At 41.7% G+C, this 21,133-nt stretch overlaps 1 protein-coding gene across 2 annotated transcripts in view; it reads right to left on the bottom strand.

Moving 5' to 3' along the window:
- Positions 1-21,133, bottom strand: part of LOC137624229 (uncharacterized protein PF3D7_1120000-like) — a 147,872-nt gene that overhangs the window by 47,882 nt on the left and 78,857 nt on the right. For both annotated transcript variants that reach the window (XM_068354735.1, XM_068354734.1), the window contains exons 2-5: positions 9,022-9,140; positions 8,622-8,843; positions 8,233-8,489; positions 5,265-5,417 (exon numbers count right to left, since the gene is read on the bottom strand). In XM_068354735.1, the coding sequence (XP_068210836.1) occupies positions 5,265-5,417; positions 8,233-8,489; positions 8,622-8,843; positions 9,022-9,140 (751 nt within the window). The remainder of the gene's footprint in view (positions 1-5,264; positions 5,418-8,232; positions 8,490-8,621; positions 8,844-9,021; positions 9,141-21,133) is intronic.

The following is a 21,133-nucleotide window of genomic DNA, read 5'->3' as shown; positions in this document are numbered from 1 at the left end:
AATGTAGCTTACCAGCATCAATGTAGATCCAGCATTTAATGGTACAAATGAGTCATCCACAGGGGAGGGGAATTTAAGAAGCAGCAGTATAGAGAGTCATTCTTTCTTTCCTTCAAAGACAAGATGCTTTCTGCTCAGTAAAGGAGCTTGGCAGGCTACACAACTATTTGAAATCACCAAAGGGCACAGAACTAGAGTTGAAGAACTTGTGAATAAACTCCCTTGTAAAGGTTGTTTGGTGGTTCCAAACTCCTTCATTACCTATCTAATTACAAGAATCTTCAGAGTCTAAAGTGGGACCAATAAACTTTGCTTCACGAGCTCTAGTTTGAGCTGGTACCTTGAACACCTCAACAGTATAAGAGTATATTTTTCGTTGTCTCACGAGGCCAGAAAGAGATTGGTGTTCCTCAATATTTCTTTCTTGGCTCTGCCAGTAAGGAAGAGTTACCAAAGCTCAGGACTAAAATGTCCAGTTCTTTCAGAGAGAATTGTAGAGTTCTAATAGAATGCAAAAGCACCTACTCTTGATTACCACCCCATTCGTCATGGAGTGAGGGAATGGAAAAAGTCTAGAATCTGGGTCATGTGTCGACAAGCTCTGAGTTTAGGTCATAAAATTTCGGCAAAAACAGACATGTTCTTCCAACCTACTTGAGATCAGTCCCCTGGGATGAGATGGTCAGCTAACATTATTACGTTGATGCTGCTCAATGATCGCTAGCTCCACCACACTGATTCTGCTGGGATGTTCTCTCTTTAAACTATCAAAGGAAGGAAGGGAATGAGGATAGTTCCTATCATCCTACACGAGGGTGAGCGTGTTTGGTCTTGTACAAGCCAGAACAGTGATAACAGGCATTTGAACACCTGCAGTGTGTTTTGAACAGTGACCTCTGGTAAGAAAACATTCCTGATACGAAACCCATTGTTTTGCGTATGGGCCAGGAACATAATGGCGTTTCTCTCTAAATTCTTTTCAGTATTGATGTCAATGAAGCATCCCTGTAATGTTCTGGCAATGGAGAACAACAAGGGTGGCTGCCAACGCTCTGACCACCATTGCTCGTGCTTTGGTTCTCTTAAGACCTAGTATACTTAGCAGGAGCGTGAACTGCTGTATAAACATACCGAAACACATTCTCGGGAGAAGGTTGAGTATTGGAACATCATTATTCCTCCCATGAAACCATAATTATAGAGGAATTGGTCGATAACTCGCGAGACTCAGACTTCTCAGACTCCTCCTCTCACAAGAGAAGTATCACAGTGCGTTCATCCGTCTGGGCAAAAACATTTCTTTGAAGGCCTCTGAATAAGGTGGAGAATGAGGGTGACAGCCTTCATCCATATCGAATAGGGGTAACAGGAGCAAGAGTACCAGTACCTTGTAATGACACCCCCCCCCCCACACCCCCCTTGTTGGGTTGGAGGATTGTACAGCACACCCCTCTCATGTGTACAGGTGGTGAGGTCTACCAAAATATTGTAAAACATTGAATGATCAGTCTTCGCAGGCGGCTTCATCTCTTATTAAGAATTATTGTTGCATTTGAAGGCTGAGCTCGGGAAAATCCTTCAACTGTAGCCTCCTGCCAGACTGAGAAGGGAATCAGAGGAAAACTGCGTAGAGTAAGGAATGACATTTTGTGCTCTCAAAGGCTGGAGAAGCACTACAGGTTTCATTTTCCGATGGCCAAATGTAAGACCATGACCATGAGCAGCAAATATGAAGGCCTCTTGGTGGTGAGTTGCCTTGCCAATGATAGCATATACATGAAGTGGCGTCTAAATAATTAGAGTGAACCCTCGCTACTTCGCGGTTCGACCATCGCGGATTCACCACTTCGCGGATTTTTTCTATAACCCATATATATACAGTATGTATATGTATGCATGTACTTGAGTATATATGTATGTATGTATATATGTAGGTATGTATATATGTAGGTATGTATATGTGTATATATATATATATATATATATATATATATATATATATATATATATATATATATATATATATATATATATATATATATATATATATATATATATACACACACACACACACACACACACACATATATACACACACACACACACACACACACATATATATAATATATATATATATATATATATATATATATATATATATATATATATATATATATATATATATATATATATATCTCTAAAGTAGGAAGATGTGATGTAGTTCTAAGGGAAAAGTATGGGAAATATGTCTGGGTAATAAGCAAAGCTCTACCTCCAGTTTGTTTCTTCATTATGATCAGAGATAAACGTAAACAAAACATTGTTTGCCATTTTTTATTGTGCTTTTTAGCGTGTTTAGGAAACGCATGCTATAAAATCGCCTTTAATATTTGTGCCTGTTTTAGTTTAGGGTACTGTAGTACATGCATTAAGTGTTCTGTACATTAAAGGGTAGTTTGTTAACAGTACTACGTACAAGGGAAGGTTTTAAAAGTCTGAATATACATGTTGAATAAATAGGTAAATATGGTGTCACTACTTCGCGGATTTTCACCTATCGCGGCCGGGTCTGGAACCTATCTACCGCAATAAACGAGGGTTTACTGTACTGTATTAGAGCATTCAAAGCGATCCAGATCTCACCGTCTCTTGACAACTGTCAAAAGGGAAAGAGGGCAGCCTTTTTTTTCCCAATCCAGGGTGCGAGAGTTTGGTCTCATAAGAGACCAAGTGCTAGTAACAGACGTGAACACCAGTATCCCGTACAGCTCAGAGCTGGGTACGATGTTGTTATGTACCTTTTATTATGTTCTGGCTTCCAGTGCGTGTGGAGACAATATCGGACAAACAGCTACATTGTACCAGGCCTCACATAGTAGAAAGATTTCAAAGCATGGAAGGACCTCTAAGCTCATGAAGAACTCACTACGTTAACGAAGAATGTTGAAAAGCAACAGGTAACAGATGCCCTGTGTGTCAACTGATATTATTATTATTACTAGCTAATCAACAACCCTAGTTGGAAAAGCTAGATGCTATAAGCCCAATGGCTCCAACAGGGAAAAATAGCCCAATGAGGAAAGGAAATAAAGGAAAAATTGCCCTATGAGGAAAGGAAATAAGGAAATAAACAATATGAGAAATACTGAACAATTAAAATATTTTAAAAACAGTATCATCAAAACATATTTCATATATAAACTATAAAAAGACTATGTCAGCCTGTTCTACATATAAACATTTACTGCAAGTTTGAACTTTTGAAATTCTACCGATTCAACAACCCTATTAGGAAGAAAATTCCACTACTCAAGTCACAACGGGAATAAAAACTTCTAGAATACTGTGTAGTATCGAGCCTCATGGTGGAGAAGACGCGACTATTAGAATTAACTGCATGCCTAGTATTACGAACAAGATGGAACTGTCCGGGAAGATGTAAATGTAGAGGATGGTCAGAATTATGTAAAATCTTATGTAACATGCATAACAGGACATGAAGTGCAGGAAGACCTAGTTCTAGGGGGAGACGAAGAGGGAGTGTAGAGGTGTTATGCATGACAGTCAAGTCCGAGCTCATATGCGTGGAGAACTGGTTTTTATTATACCTTCTGACACATTAAAATCACAGGTGTGGAGTGCATGAAATAAGTAAGATCAGAGCCCGTATGCACGGCAGTCAGCACAGGTGATAGGCAGAACGGTCAGCGCTGTGGATCCTGGAAGCATGGAGGGTTAGAAAAGTGTCTATCAAAAATATCCCAATTATGTTCGGCAATCGTGAAGATAGATGCTAGAAAAGGGAAGTACATTCTGAGCCACTACATATGGCAAACTAACACATGGAGGATTGTGTTTGTGATGTGACTATCATGCGCATAGAACTCCAGTGAGTGTAGAAGGTAGTACATTCAAAGACAATATTCGTGGAGACTGTGTGGATTTGAGGGTTCGTGATGCTTGTGCCCGTGGAAGATTACCGTCCCCTAGAAAGCAATATGTTCCATGCCTGTATGCATGAGTGTATACATTGGGTGTGGTGTATAAATGTGGAACCCTTGTGGACTGTTGTACTTCTTGAGAGGAAACAATGAGGACTTTCTTCCTTGACCTCTGTGAGATCTTTTCAGGGTAGCTGTTGTCTTCTGGTAGCAGATGAAGGCTTGGCAGCAGCTCAGGAAGAAGATACAGGAACAATCAAAGATGATCTTTCAGAAAGGATGAAAAAAAAAAGCAGGCACCCTTCATCCTGACAAAAAGTGCGTGAGCTCAGTTCAAAGTAAGAGATGAGCACGTTGTCTAATCCACAGGGAGAAAAATGGTGGGAGTCAATCGTATGCAATTCCTATCAATCAGTCTTCCTGGACTTCTTCGAAGAGGAATAGCAGCGAAAAATATCTCATGAAAATGAGGCTGAGAAGAAAGATGAATTTGAAGTTCACAGGTTGATGATGACACTCATATGAGGAAAGATCTATGAAGAAAGCACAACCAGGTGATACATCCTTTGTGCCGTCCCGGGATTAGGACGACACTGAAGGAAAGGCTAGTCCCTTCCCCTTCAACATCGGTAAAACATTCTTCCTTTGACAAAGCAAAAAGGTCAGGATTACACTATAGTCACCATCACATGTCCATGAGGGAATAAACAGCAAACAGGTCAGCTGTCCAACAGGAACAATAATGTAGATACTGTATAAGCAAATTGCACAGACAACTGTCACATAGCTACAGTTATCAGGAAACAACAAAAAATCCTTTCTTCTTCAGTCTCCCTCACACATGATGATCCATTAGTAAATTATCTTTACAGAAATAAAAAAAAGAGCCAGTTAGGGGAGCTCAAAGTATGTCTGTGCTATCAGGCGGCTGAAAACAAAATGGCTCCTCAGTGTGCTGGTAAGGGTGTGGGGCTGATACCTCATTCCAGCCATGATGAAATCAAACTCCTATTAAAGGACATGGATTTGTATTTGTGTAAGAACACATGACATCCACGACCTTGACCTTCCTTAGGTAAACAATTTATCATGGTGCTAACATAGAAAATACCATTACATTATGTAAGATACCAAATAACAATAAAACTAATTACTATATCATTTGCAACAACAATAAAAAAAAAAATCACAGATGAAATATACAATAGTAAAGGGCAATGACAACCATTCTAATAATCTTGTGAAAGTTGATAATTAACCTCTCCTATACTAAGTTGAGAGAAATTAACGTCTATAAAGAAAATTCAAGGTGATTGAACTAACCTTTCTTTAAAATCGTCTTTCTGAAATGATGAAGCTTTTAGAGTCTTCGGCGTTTTACTTTGCTTTGGATCGGCAAACGGTGAGATTCCAGGTGGATTGGACAGCTTGAGTTCTGGCCACACAGTCAGCTCTTTAAAAACTGGTTTGTACTGTCTGTTAAAACAAGAAATTATAAATTGTTTAAATAAACGTCTTTTTAATGAAAATATCTACATCATAGACTCTTTTAATAAAAAAAAAAAATTAAAGAATTATCATCAAATTACACTCAACTGATAGATCATGTACATTGAATTCATCAAGCTACTAAAATTCTACAAAGCTCAGGTAAAAATATGCTAACTCCTTTATAATGCAGACAGCAAAACCTAAACCAAAGCTAACCGCAATTACCATTTTGTACCAATATCACAGTCAGTAGAAGGGGATCTTACGATTCACCAATCCTGGCTTCCCTAGTAAACGTTCCCACTATCTACATAGTATTTACTATTCATTCATTACATATACTGAATTACATTTCATTCTTACCTGCTTTCAAAACTACTTTCAATTGGATACTGTATGGTTTCTGTCAATTTAATCAATTTAGTGAGAGAAAGCGAAATCAAACCAAATCATATGTTTATACTTTGCTCGCAGACCCCTTGCATTACTTTTGTGGAGACCCAAGGGGTCCACAGACCCCAGGTTGGGAATCACTGGTCTAGATGAAGAGGAGAACCCAGACAGAAATTTCAAAATGACCTTTCAAGGAAGGGACCAACAGGTAACAGGGCTTGACAATCACTATGTTCCAATTGCAGGATGTCCTCCAAACTAGGAAATAGTTGTTCTATCAGGATTGCAGAGTTGGGAGAAATATTATGAGCGGTCTTAACAAAGTAGGGTGAGTAATAACACCTAATAGACCAGAAGCTGCTGATTAAGCATGAGGATCCTAGAGTGCATGCAGCTTAGCTTGCCAAGAAATACTGTTAAAAGGCTTCATTTGTAAATGAATCCACATTTTGCTTTTCACACAGAGCTAGGAGAACCAAATCTTTTGCTCTGTAGCCTCCTTGGACCACATAGAATCATGAAGCGGTGGACAAGCTGCATGCAATCTGGAAAGGTTAAAGAAGGATGCTAAAAGCATAGCACTGGAAACAAGCAAGTACTCATTTAACCCTGGGATAAAGAAACAGGTAGAAGCATTTCTCTACACAGCAAGCATGAGTTAAGGCACCATATGCGAAGCAAGCATCCCTAGAGCCAGGATATAGGTACAACAGCTAACTTGCTGAAGTTGAGAGCCACTAATTATGCTTCTTGACCAAGGTCACTTCAGACAAACTCAGTAAAACAACTGACAGGGAAATCCGAGGTCAGTGAAGATTTTAAATGAGGGCCCCTTGTACATCCACTTCCTGGTATACACCTCATATGATGACTTTCAGAGCTAATATAATCACATCATGACAGACAAAAGTGTAGATTCTGGTTTAAAGAAGACAAACAAACTGCTCAACAAAAAGGCCAATTTTAAATAAGCTATGACATACTGTGACTTGCTCTGCTGGTTAGCCTAAAAAACTACAACTATGCCACTAACCATAAAGCAACAGTGACAGCCAACAATTTTGATCCAAAAGCAAGACCTGAATCATAATGCTTAATTAATTCGGCTAAAAGCCAAAATGCAATGCATACGAGGGTGAAAAAGGGCTTCATGCAAAAATAGATTAAAATTAAAGGGTATAAAACTAAATATGAAGGGCTACGGAAAAACAAGATTAACTTGTAACTGAAAATCCACATGAATAACCAAGTACTTTACAAAACTGAGGGATTATATAAAAGAAAATTATATCTAAAAGAAAAAAAAATGTAAGAATTGAGATGGCAAAATTTCTCAAAGCAAGAAATGGGAATACAATAGCTATTTAACTGTGATCCCTTACAGAAAAAAATACCAAAACGACAACCATGTCCTAATACAAAAGAAACAATACTTTCAGCAGTAAATAATGTGAAACGCATTAGAAAAAAATTAGTGTGAATGATCCAAAAAGCTAGTCTAGGGAAAAAGCATTGAATCTGCAGTCTCCAAGAAAAGCAGAGGAGGTAGACTTGGCAAGGCAAGGCATATAACAAACTCCTCAGGGTCTTGCCTATTACAAAGTCCAGGAGACTGGAATTTCCTCCCCAAAGAAATTATTTATACTATTCATGGTCATGGACACGAGTCATAGAATGTCATTGAAAAATTATCCAACAGATTTTGCATATTTGAGAACAAAGCCCTCAGAAGAATATTGGGAGTTAAACGGCAGGACAAGATTAGAAATGAAACTATAATAGAGATAACTCGAGTGCCATATGTAGACGAGATTATGGTGAGCGGTATATGGAGATGGATTGGGCATGCACTTCGCACTCCCCAAGAGAGATTAGATCACCAAACTTTCAACTGCGCTCCACAAGGCACTAGAAGAGTTGGAAGAATCCGGCCTACATGGCTGAGGACTATGAAGTGTGAAGTAGATAATGAATAGAGAAGTATTGATTTAAAAAGCTCAAGATAGAGACAGCTGGCGAAATCGAACAGAGTCCCTTTCGTCAATAGACATGGAGGAGATGATGATGATGTTGATAATGATGATAATTCATGAATAATGGAGTTGGGAAGGCATGCTTAAAAAAAATTAGATACCAAATATAGTGCTACCATACAAGACATTTTTAAAAGTAAACAAAAATCTTATCACTCTTGCCTACTAGCCTATACACACTAAGCTTTTGTATTCACTTTAGATTCAATGGTACATCAAAACCATAGAGCTGTTTTAAAGCCATGGATCTAGGGAAGTTCATCCCAACATACAGTACAAGAGTGAATCTACAGAGTTGTATCAAGATGGAGACCTATCTCATACCTACACATATTCTGTATTTCCCAGATAAAAACCCTAATTTTGAAATTTACCTGCTGAAAGATTCGGTTTTGATAAAAGGAGATTTGAGACGCTGAACTTTAGGCGAGGAAGACGAGTGTTTATGGTTTATGGCACTTGACTTTTGGGGGGGTCTATATCGCCCGTCCTCTTTCAGCAATGCTATCCACTTCAGGAGCTTGGCTAGCGGCCAGACTGGGACATTCCACAGCCTGGCATTTTCAAGTACATCGCAAGTGCCTTGTCGACGGACGCAAGCACGTTCCAGCAGAACTTCCGCCCGTGTTCGCTACAAAATAAAAAATTTGAAAAAAAAGTTTTAAAAGCTACCAATATTGCAATTTTCAAGCTACTGTAATAGCAATCACCGAGAATTTTTCATCTTTGTTTCAACTTAACACGCTGCGGAAAAGTTACACACCACGCGCTTTTTCCCACTCTCTTCTCTTGGGGAGTCTATATTGAGGGGTGAATCATGTGAAGTCGAGGGTAATGAAGAAAAGGGTTGCTGCGGAGTGTGTGGAGAGGCGGTGTGAACTGTGCTGGGCGATGGTTGAAGTTCACTGCTAGATCCCCCTGTACCTTGGCTTCCCCTCGTGCTTATCACATAATTCACCTCTCGACTCAGGAACTCTTCAACAATCTGTCAATTTTAAATTCCATTAAATTCAACAACAAAACCCTCAGTTTCAATCCCAAAACTCTGATCCAATAAAATCATCAATAAAATATAAAAGGTTTATCAAGTGTCACCTGTGTAGTAAGTAATAAAGGCTTCTTTTAGGTATATTTCAATTATTTAAAAGGCTGCCTGTACTCACCCCGCCAAGATTCCTTATGTCTGCAGTAATGTTGGCTGTGCTTCTGTACCCCTTCAAATCAAGGTAGAAGCGTTTATTAAACAAAGGCTTGTAAGGAAGTTTACTGCTTGCTTTGTCACCTGAAAAGCAAAAATAATGTTCAATGAAAATCATATACAGTACTGACAGACAAGAAATTACTTATTATTTGTAGATAATTCCCCTTCTAACACACCAACAGTAAATAACAAAAAAAATTATGATGACATTACAAAATTAATTACTCCATTCCTCTGAAAACCCATGTAGGTTAATGTGTTTGAAAACATGAAAACTACAGGGTACTGTTTTGGCTATACAGTACAAAACTTATATAGAGCATTATGCCTTCATTGTCAAATTCATCATTAACGTTTTTACTTCATTTTAGATTAGATATGAAATTACTTCCATCAGCTTTGTTGGGTGTAATGTACTACTGCCCTTGAATTCAACTCTTGGTTTTCATTCATGTTATTTTCACCTGATTTTCTAGGCATTTCTGTCACTTTATTCCCTCCTCTTCTCATGGCCAACCCACTTCGATCTTTGAAATCACACAATTCACAACAATTCACTATTGGGTACAACAAAGCTTTGACACTTAATTCATCTGAAATATTTTTCCAGAACAATCCTGCAATTCATCTAGGTTTTTTCCCACAACCAAATTCATTGCATATTGTCATGTTTCCAGGAACAATAAAATCCACCTTGCTAAACTCTTTGCAAGTCCGGATACAAAGTAACATAAACCCTGCAAAAAACTGCTTTCCTTAACGCTGATAATTTACATCAGCTTCGTTTTTATGTGGGACATAGTACAGTCAAAAATATTCATTTCCAACGATCACCTTTTATAAATACAGTGACATCAAATTTCTAGATAATTTGTATTTTCCCTAACAAATTACAATACAACCCCGAGTCATTTACATACGACAGAATATCAGCGAAGCTGGAGAAAAAGGCATTTAACCTTTAAAAATAGTGTAAACAGCGAGTGGGGGAGCCTGCCCCCAACCCCTCGCTCACTGAGCACTCACTTTGATTGCATCTGGGACCTTCTAGGGGTAGGTGATGACAGGAAAGTATGAGTAATGGACCCAGGCTTGTATAATTATGTAAAATACAAATGATCACAACATTTGTCATTTGTTCTGGCACAAATCCTACAAATTCCAACAAAAATCTGTATTTTTCCTAGATAAATAAACTTGAGTCATTTAAATTGGTTAAGCTCTAGCGCAATTGCTTATGGCCAGACAGAAGAATTCTTGTGGGTATGACAGCATTGTATGGTTGCGCTATTAACGCACTAACACTTCGGTGAGATAATGATGCTACTTTATATTTGGTCAAGACTTGTGGAGTGGTTGAGGCAGGCAACATAAAGAAATGACTCGAGTTTGCATTGCTACAAAAAATAAAAATTATTTTTAAAATATATAGTTTGTTCCTACTCAGAAATAAACCCTCATCATTTAAATGGGGTCTTCCTTGGGTGGGAGGAAGTCCCAAGCAACAAGAATAGGAGGTCTGTCTGACCCTTGACCCATAAAAGGTTATGACCAGCTCTTTTACACTAGCCATTTTTAGAAATAACTGATGATGCAACACAATGCTAGCCGTATTGCAGGAGCATAAACTTTACATCACCTGAAGGTAATCTGCTTACTACAGAATCCTACTTCAAGTACCTGTGATACTAAGTGGTTCTTGCAGAACGCTAAGGTTGCAGCAACATCACGGAATCACGTACTTTTAGGAGGGCCCCAGCAGATGCATCTCCCAAAGATTTATAAGATCCTGGTGAAGACCCGAGGCACTGTGGACAAACCGAAGCAAAGCACCTTGAAGTGGTAGCTTTAGTCTCTGGAAGGGAACCTTGGGTACTTCCTTGATCCACGATGGATAGGGATCTGAAAGTATGCGTCTTTCAGGCCTATGGTCCTATGGTCAACAGGTAGTGATTCATCCTGATGGCCTGAAGAACTGTGGCCAGGGTCTCCGTCTTGAACTTTGTTTTCAAAACAGACAGGTTCAAGTGGTTTACGACAGGTTACCAACTTCTTAACCAGGAAGAAAATGCTGAAGAAGCCTTGAGAGTCACCCAAGACCTCTTCTATGACCCTTTTGGCCAACATCTAGGACACTTCCTCTTGTAGAAGTACAGGTCTCCTACAGAGCTTTTTAAATGATATGATTGGATTGTCAGAGTCCAAGCTAACGGGGGTAGACGGTCTACGAGCAGGACTCAATACCCCGAACAGAGAACTTCTACCATCCAAGGATTGGCCTAGAACAACTACCACCTGTCTCGATGTTTCTGTAGGCTGATGGTGAGCTGAGATGAGGGACTTGCCCTCCCTAGCAGTGGCCGTACACTGTTTGGAGGAAGAATTCCTTGGAGTTTGTTGAGGGGCAGGTATTTTCAAAGCTGCAGCTCTCCTCATAAAGGGAGAATGGTTAGCCTTCCCAATTGCTACAGCAGCTTCCGTAAGTGGGACCCTAGGAGGATTAATACTACTGGAGATGCCCTGACTCAGAGTTCTACCTGAACCTGTGAAGCCAGGCTTATCAGTCAAACTGTCAGTTTTAGCTCCTCCATTGACCGACTGATAAAAAGGGTCTTGGAATTAAAGATGCCTACGGAGCTGGTGTCATTAATAATCTTTTACAGTTTCTTTTATACATTTCTATCTTTATGATACCTTTCGTGTAAAATTCTTAAAAGTCTTATGACTCAGTCTATTAATAATTTTCAATTTCGAGAACAATAACATAGAAAAAATACATATACAAATCAATCGCTACTCTGGAAGATGATTTAAATAGGATTTTATTGATCCCATGATAACACACAGCTGCCTGCCTTTAAGCAAAAATCAGTAACAACAGGTGTGAGATTATCACAAGCTATGTTCAATGTAATCCATAGAGGGCTATAAAGTGTTTCGACTTTACCTTAGTTCAATATTCCAAGGAGTTTGTAATGGATTCACCAATAAGTTGAGCAACAATTTTAATATTTTTTTTTTTCTAAAAAAAAGCTGCACAGGAAAGAGCCAGCACTAATAAAAAGCAAAAGAAAATAGTTACAGTCTATAAACAAAGGTCTGAATAAAACCAACACTTAAAGTTCCAGTACAGTGTCGGAGAATTAACTTTGGAGCTGAGAACTGACAGTTTGACTGGTAAGCCTGGCTTCACATAATCTGGGTCAGGGACATCTCCAGTTATTTTTCATCCAAGGTGGGAACACCATAGGGAAATCCACCACGTTCGAGTTCCTCAGATACAGGGCATCTCTGGGAAACAGTTGTTTGGTGTACCTGGCCATAAGAGCATCATGCCTCTTGAGGATGCAGTTGTCCCACAGGGACACTGTCTGGTGGAGCAGAAACTTAAGAGCTTTGGTTACAATTCTACACAAATCTTCAAACTACTTAACAACATCTGCAGTCTTCGTGTTCTTCATAATAGCAAAACAGGACACTGCTCCTGACCAGTGATCCAATCAAAAGCAGGCCAGGATGGCAGACATGGCAGCAACCTCCATATTCTACATATCATAAACAGAAAAGGTAAAAGGATAGTTAGCCAACCTGTAACTTGGTGCACTAAGTACAAGATTGGCAACATCAGGATCAATTTGGAGAGGTCTCGGGCGAGTCTCAAAATCAACATGAAACTACTACCGACCAAAATGTGCCAAAGGGAGTAGTTTCGAAGACCTGCTGGACTTAAGCGAATTCTCGAGAGATCAGACGAATATGAAACATGCCCAAAGTGTTGCGAATTTGGTTACATACAGTTCATGAAAACGGTGTCTTGTTTTTGGCGATTATGGGAAAACCACATCTACTGTAAGGCGCAGTGCCTACTTGTAACTTGTGTGCATGGAGGTTCACTCAAACCATCCAAGTGACATATAAGGTTTATAATCTTGAAAATATGAGTGGTTTCAGACCAGGTTGTTGGAACCTCGAAGGGGGGCCACATCAGCAGAGCTAGGCCCTACACACGTAAAGGATCCGGAGAGTAATCGATAGTGACCAAGGCATGATCCTCCTGATTCAGGTCCTGTTTAGAAGTATGGGGCATTTTCATCTTGGGAAGAATGCCAGAAGACTTAACTCTTCCATGAAGATCCTTACTCTCATCATCATCATTCTGGGAATGATGAGAAGAGGGGACAGGAAAAGATCAGGAGGAATCATAGTCACTCCCTCATGACACTGGGGCTGGATCATGCACTGAAGGTGCAAGGGTCATAGCTAGGGGCCCAGTCTCAGGTAGTGACTGTGATCACTAGGCCCTACAGGCGATAGTATGACAAATTTATCATTAATACGTAAAGGAAGTAATTCTCGACCATCATCCTCAGTTACCATAGTCATGAGGGCTCTGGAATAGGAGGAACGGGGAGGGGAATAGTGTGTTGCAGAAATAAGCTTACATTTCTTGTTGTTTAAGGAAGAAGACAAGGAAGGGGAACAATTCCTCTTGGCTCATTTCTTACGAGAACGATATTTCTCCCACTAGTATGATGGCCACTCCCTACAAAACTAATAAGGGGATTCTATGTAACAGTGCTTACCATGGCAGTTTGGGAAAGGGGGTGCAGATCAATCTCAACCTAAATAGTTCGAGGATGCTTTTCAACATCCTTAGGATGGCCTTGACATGTATGCTTTTCCTCTATTCTGCCTAATAAGGAGTGTACTGTAGTAACAGTCCGAGACATGTTAATTGCCCCGAAATGGCTTCGAGAAGAAGGGTACCAGGATCTTCTATTTCTGATAATAAGGACTCTTTTTAGAGAATAACCTACCCTCCCCTATCTACTGTGCCAGCCAAATGCCCGAATATTCGAAAGACTGATGGAATCCCTTCGGTGTCACGTGTCAAAGTATTTCAGGATCTCCAACCAGAGAGAAGTTTTTTGTAAAAGGCTGCACAACATATGTCTGGATACCTAAAGAGATCATTTACCTCAGAGTATTATGCCAAATGAGCCATCTTCTGTGGTTAATGTCATAGCAGGGATGTCTCCTTTCAGAGGCTCTATACCCTTGAATCTCAGGGAGTGAGTTATCGACCTGTAAGCCAGATGAGGCCTTCTCCCAAGGGGAAGCTCTCCCGCTCCTCTGTGGGAAACAAGAGGTTATTCTGACCTCGAAACTTAGCCTGAAGTTAGGGCCACCACTCTCCTACGTTCGACTTTCAGAGGAAACCAATAGGAAAGTCAAAGACCTCTTCACCAATGATCTGAGTCCCCCAGCTCAGCTGATTGGCTATGATAGGCCTTCTGCTTGCGATGAAACAGACAGAGATCACATTGTCCTCCACCCACTGAAGTTTCCACTGCCAGCTGGCACAGCTGATGGGGAAACTGTGCCCCCTTATTTACAGATATAAGATACTACAATGGTGTTGTGGCTCATCAGCACCAGTGTCCTTGAAGCAGATGGCAAAAATGCTGCACTGTTAACTTTCCTCCTTCAATTCTAGAAAACTGACATGCTGTAGACGATCTAGCTCCGACCACTCACCTAACACTAATCGCTGGCTGAGGTGATTCAGTGGAAGCACATATGAAGGGTCTGAATTTTGGAGGAGCTATTGACAAAGGACACTCACTCCTGAGATTCAACCGGTCTAACCATTGGACAAGATCCTTCCTGGAATACGGTTCCACTGGAACTAACTCTGGGGATTATTCCGATTTGGAGATCAAGATGATTTCAAGTCCCATTGCTGGTTTCTTGTAAGAAGTTTTCCCCTGGAAACTAGGCGTTCTACTGAAGCTAGATGTACTACCAGCAACACCTTCCACTGTCATGTGAAGGGAAGGGGAAGGCAGCACAAATCTATCCATCCCTAGGTAGAATACTACGTGAGTCAGAGATAGGATAAACTTTCCTCTTTAGATTTCTCACTATCACTAGATCTTGACAAAACTTGAGAAGTGAGTCATTGTAATCCAGAAGTCTCTACCGAGTCTGCAAGGATCAGCCGGTCGTCCAAGTACTGTAGCACACAAATTCTATTAGAGTGGGCCCAAGAAGATACCAGTTCGAAGATATTCATAAAGACCCGAGAGATACTCTTGACCATCAACTATCAGACACCAGAACTTTCTGGACACCTAGTGAATTGGGATCTGAAAATTGTTGTCTTTCAGTCTGATGGCTTGAACGACTATGATCGCTATTTCCATCTTGGTCTGACTGATGAACAAGTTCCGAGTTGCGAGATTGATGACAGATCTTCAGAGGCCTTCTTGACAAGAAAGAGTCAACTGAAGAAACTGAGAGACTCGCTGTAGACCATCTGGAGTAAAATCCTTTTTGATCATCTTCTGGATCTCCTGTTGGAGGGTGTGATGCTTGTCCGAGCCATCTTTCTACGACGACATTGTCAGTGGATGAAGGGGCGGTGGTACCTGGACCGCAGGATAGGGATGGTCCATACCTTCGCACCGTATGTTTGCCACCACCTTCAATTCTTCTGCAAGCATTCCACCACTGGTCGTGAAGCGAGGGAACTGCCACTCCTAATGCTGGTTCCAACCTCTTCCTCTCCCTCTGGATCGACCTTGACCCTGTCTAGGTTGAACAGGTTGTTTAATGCTAAGCAGAACTCATCAGCAGCAGGTTTTCAGGGTTGAGTAGATGCAGAGGGTTAGTTTTCACAGGCCCAACCCTCTACCTACCTCAGGTACAGCCAAACTACCGGCTCGCACCCCTACTGTTGGTAAATCCTCTATTAAAGGCACCAAAAATGCAATCCATACTGAAGCCGAAACGCAGAGGGTTAGTTTTCACAGGCCCAACCCTCTACCTACCTCAGGTACAGCCAAACTACCGGCTCGCACCCCTACTGTTGGTAAATCCTCTATTAAAGGCACCAAAAATGCAATCCATACTGAAGCCGAAAGTCATATCTTTCCCTCTCAGTGGGAACAGGTACAAGAGGCAAGAATACAGATCTTAACCTTGGGTTTTGTTGTTTGGCATCGAGAAGAGAAGGGACATAATCTGAATGCTCCTGAGAAAGTGGTGGGAATTAACCTGGATATATTTGTAAGAAAAGTCTCCTAAGGATATAAGGAGCCCCTATGCGTGAGAGACCTAGCGTCCACACGGGGTGCTGTGACGGGGGTTAGATTCCTGTGACACTTCCAGGAACAAGGCCTAGTCTTGAAGTTGTGTGTGTGGCAGAATGAAAGGCACTGGAAGCAGCAGTGGGTCTGGCTGGACCTGAAGCGTTCGTCTCTTGTAGACTGACGGCGGCACCTAAAGCAAGGGTTTTGGAGGCCAACGGGGTTAATGGGGGCAAGGTCCCTCTGAAAGATCTGGAGAAGCAGGGTTAGGGGTAGCTTATCTGTACCTTCCGTCCCTATAGCTGGAGAAGGTTCCAGTTAACCTGATTGGTGATGATTAGATAAGGTGAGGGCTAAGGGCAAGGCATCATAGTTGTCTGTATGGAGGTCTAGATGATGGAATGCTGTTGCAGGGCGACAGTACGCAAGTATAGCACGAAACGCAGTAGATCAAATAAAATGATCAATCGATCGTGAAAGCGAAGACGAGTACGAAGGTGAGAGGCACAGTAGGAGCCTGATGGTGAAGGTCGCCTGGCATGCAAGGGCAATGTTTGACTAGCTAGTGGAGAAGAATCCCACCTGGAGTGTTAAGGAGTAGAGGTCACATAATGCGAGGAGATCTAAAGTGAGCAGAAGGAGAGCACCTGAAGTGCAAAGGCGACCATTATTAGTGACGGCGAGGACAACTATGAATCCTACAACGGGGCGAGGTGCTCCTTAAGGGTGACCTAGAGCGCTGACATCTTCTGTGGAGCAAAGGCAAGGATCTACGATGAGGTGAGAATGCAACTGGAGCATCAGAAGAGAACAACTCTGCCCTCTTTGAAGCCTGCAAGTTGTACAACAAGAAGCACCAACTGGCTAGGTCCTACTACTCGAAGGTCTAGCAAGCAGAGGTTTTGGAGTGGATGGGGGAGCAAGTGAAGAAATCATCGGAGATCGTTTACCAGAAAACGCACAAGAGACAGCCTTGCAGGAAGACTCAGAAGAGCTGTGAGGATTTTCCAGGGAACAATAAATAGGGAGAGCAAAACCCAACCAATGAAACAGAAACTCTAGTAAGTGACGAACTGCAGAGGCACCGACGGGAACAAGAGTAGCCTGCTGAGGAGAAGACAGCATCAAGACTGAGTACTTTCAATGTTTCCTCTCCAAGGGGGAATCTGGAATGCCCAGTGAAAGCCCCAGGCAGTCAAAGGTTGCCCGTCCTCTGTAAAACAAGAGAAGGTGAAGAATTAGCGGAACAGCCGAGGAGGCAATGCCGTCTCACTAGAGGAAACAGCGAAGACTTCTTGCCTGACCTTGTCCACAAGTCAGTCGATCATCACTCCTACCCGATAGCCCTCTGGAGGACTTCCTAAAAAACAAAAAAGAGTTCGAAGGGAACCTTCTAGGAGAAGAAGCAGCAGGCCTGGACTTCTTAAAATTCAAAGAAGACACCAAAGGCAAAGAATTCCTTTTGGCCTTCTTTTTTCTCCTGCCAAACAACATCCACTAGTTGAATGACCAACCCCTCACAGGGTGAGGCCCCAGGGCATACGAGCCCTTGGCGCAACTGATGAGGATCTACCTCAACACAGACCAGGAAAGTGCCACATGGCTTACGCGGAATACCAGGGCATGTCCGCATAATTACAATCAGAGCACACACAAGAAAAGAAAATGAAATCTAAGTTAATGCAGAAACCATACACTGCCTCACATTTCTTGCATCGATTGTTAACATCACAAAATTTACCTCTAAAGGAATCACAGGACAAATCTCGAGAAATACGATACTTCATAAAGTTGAACGACATCACAGTGAAACAATATCCACAGTCTTGTAATCACTTAGGTCTGGCAGTACAGATGATTAACAAAGCTGCAATAGGAAGCTACAGTATTAGGCTACTGTAAACAAATACAGTACTAAGACACACCTGGTGGAGACGCTTGGGCTAAGCAAAATTCTTTGAAAAATTACAAATTTAGAGGTAATTGGTATTTTTCCTAACTATACAAACCCAAGTTCTTTGCATAGGAATACATAAAAAAAAACCTTCATCCTTTATATGACGTTAATGGTCCTATGAGAGGAGCCAAGGTAGCTATATCATTAGTTGTGCAGCTACTACAGGTCCTAGCAATAAAGTGTCTTGGGACCTGTGGGTCAATTCTCACAGGATTAACGTGGTCTGCTGTTTCCAGACGCCTGCCTAGAGTAACTGTGCCACAGAGAGATTCTTATTTGAAGCCAGGGTCGTGCTTACTTATACAAAATCATAAGCTCTCACCTGAGCTCTAGCTGGAGCAGACGCGAGGCTGGCAAATGGGTGCAGTCGATAACTTCCCCCAGCTAGGAGGAGAGACCATGAAACTTATTAACCTGCTTGAAGGAGGTTAAGGTGAGCAAGAAAACCATTTTGAGGGTAAGGCTTGTCTGGGGCCAGCCTTAATGGTTCATAAGGTGATCTCTTGAGGGACCACAAGACATTAGTACTGTCCAAGGGCGGTCTCGCCTCTATCGAGGACAGGACTGCTCAAAACTTCATATGATCATACCGAATTCTGCCAAATAGGAAATATCAACTTTTTTCAGCCTAAAGACCTGGCTGAAGGCTGAGCAATAGCCTTTCACCGCTGACGTAAAGCAGAGCTTTTCCCTTTGAAAGTAAAAATTTGGCTATCAATGGAAAAGGCTTCAAGAGAAGAAACACGCCTTCCACGACAACAAACACAAAAGATGGTCTATTTGGCTTGGTACACAAGTAATGTTGAAGATTTCCGGAGGCATCCTGCCACCTCACGTGCATCTTCACGCAAAAAGCCTTTCTCTAATAGATGATTAATAACCTCCAGCAAAGAAATTGTAGAGATTCCACTGGGCTGTGGAATATCCGAGCATGTAGTTGGTAAAACAGGTCGGGAAGAGGGGGCAATTCTCCCAGAGTCTCTATGAGAAGTAGAAGGTCCGGCTAACATTCTACTATACTTGGGGCCATTTCTGGGCTACTAGAGATTGGGAGAGAATCTGACACGGTTCAAGACCCTCCTTAACAATGAGAACTGCTGAACAGCATACACACAGAACCTTTCCCAAGGGTGTTGGAGGAAGCCCTCGAATGATGCTTTTGGGCCTGGCACCCGTGAGCAGTATATACGAAGCTTTCGATTTAGAGATGTTGCCAACGGGTCGGGGGAAAAAAAAAAAAGTCAGGGAATCCCATAGTCAGGATGCTGTTTGCTATCTGAGAATGCGAAGACCATTCTGACCTAACGATCTGCATCTCCCTGCTCATATTGTCCGCCAACAAAATGTTTTTCTTGCCTGGAATATAGGGAATTTTCAGAGACTGAGTTGAGCACTGCCACTTGTGAATGTCTACTGCTAGCTATAAAATCTGCCGCGAAACAGTACTGCCTTCTCACTCATCAACGATACCGTGCCTGTGGTCAAGAGGGCAAAAATGTTGGACCGCGAGGAGAGCAGATCAAGGCTCCAACACACGTTGTCTGCCACTATGTTTATCTTGCCTAGAATAAACAGGGCTGCCAGAGTGATCGAGTTGAGTACTTCCCACTCATGAATTTCTACTGCTAACTGGCAAACCTGCATATAACCAATACCTGCTTGTTTGTTCATACTGTATATATCGCTACGATACTGTTGTCGCTCATTGGTGCCAGTGTTGGAGCACGAGGAGTCGCTCAAAGCTCCTTCACATTGATATGGCATCGACATTCTTGTTCGACTCATCACCAGGTCTTATAGGAGGTGGGCTCTCCATCCTTCCGTTGCCACATCCATGAACAACAGAAGTTCTGATGGATGCAAGAGAAGAGGCGAGCCCCTTAAAAGGTTCGTCTCATCCCACCATCATTCTGGATCGAGTCTGGAATCCATCCTCTACGGAACTAATGATAGAGTGTGGATGTCTTGTGACCAGTCTCTCTTCAGCTTACATTGATGAGACTGCAATTCGGAACAAACGTTCCGGGCAGGCCAAAAGATCCAGCAAATTCTGCCAAAGAAGTCTTGGCAAATAGAGCTGTTGACTTACAGGAAGATCCACCTCTCTAAAGCATACCAGTATATCATGAGATAGGAAGACTTTCCTACAACAGTGTTGATGTCCATAACCAAATAAATCAAGTTTTGTTTGTCCACTAGAAGTGACCTCTTTCGGTTCACTATGATCTCCAGATTGTGACAAAAGAAATGCTTCTCTCTGTGAAGGAGGTCATCCTCCAAGCCTGCCAAGATCAACCAATCATCCAGTTAACACCGAAGACAAGTGCCATTGGTGAGTGCCCATGTTGAAAATAAGCGTAAAATCTCTGGTGAAAACTTGGGGAGCTATTGAGAGAACAAAGTGAAGAACTCTGAACTGTTACACTTTGCTCATTATGACAATTGGCAGTAGTTCCGTGTTGTCTAACGGCCTGATCGCTTGCTTGACTGTCCCTGAAATCTCCATCCTGAACAAAGTTTGTAGAAATCTCGTCCAAGGCCAAGAGGGATATGATCAGTCTCCGACTTCAAGATGTCTTCTCTACAAGAGAGTCGACTGAAGATACCTCAGGATCCATCACTTTCCCTGCAATCAGCAAAAGTCCTTGGACTGGGCTGAAGGTGCACTTGTGAGGCCTTTATTCTCAGCCATAAGCTCGCAAGTCAACCAGTGATAGAGGTTGCTTGCAAATAGAGTGCATACCAGTATGTGGCTGCTAAAAGTTAGATGCATGGATGCCAAAATGGTAGGAGACTGCCAGCATGTGATTGCTCTAGTTGGACATACAGCCTGCCAAAACCAAAATATTTTAAACTGAGAGCCCTTATAGCACTGCTCCCATAAGAGAGCACTCTAGTAGGCATGAGAGTGCAAGATCGTTCTAAAGCAAGCGAGAAGATTCGCAGTTAATTGCGAGCTGAACAGTAAAGTTGCAGCTTACAATCACACAAGTGTAATGGGATAACACCTAGTAGAATATCTAGTG

The sequence above is a fragment of the Palaemon carinicauda genome, chromosome 31 (genome assembly GCF_036898095.1).
Source record: "Palaemon carinicauda isolate YSFRI2023 chromosome 31, ASM3689809v2, whole genome shotgun sequence".
NCBI classification, from domain to species: domain Eukaryota; kingdom Metazoa; phylum Arthropoda; class Malacostraca; order Decapoda; family Palaemonidae; genus Palaemon; species Palaemon carinicauda.
The sequence above is the reverse complement of the archived record's forward strand: the minus strand, read 5'-3'. Positions and strand labels throughout refer to the sequence as shown.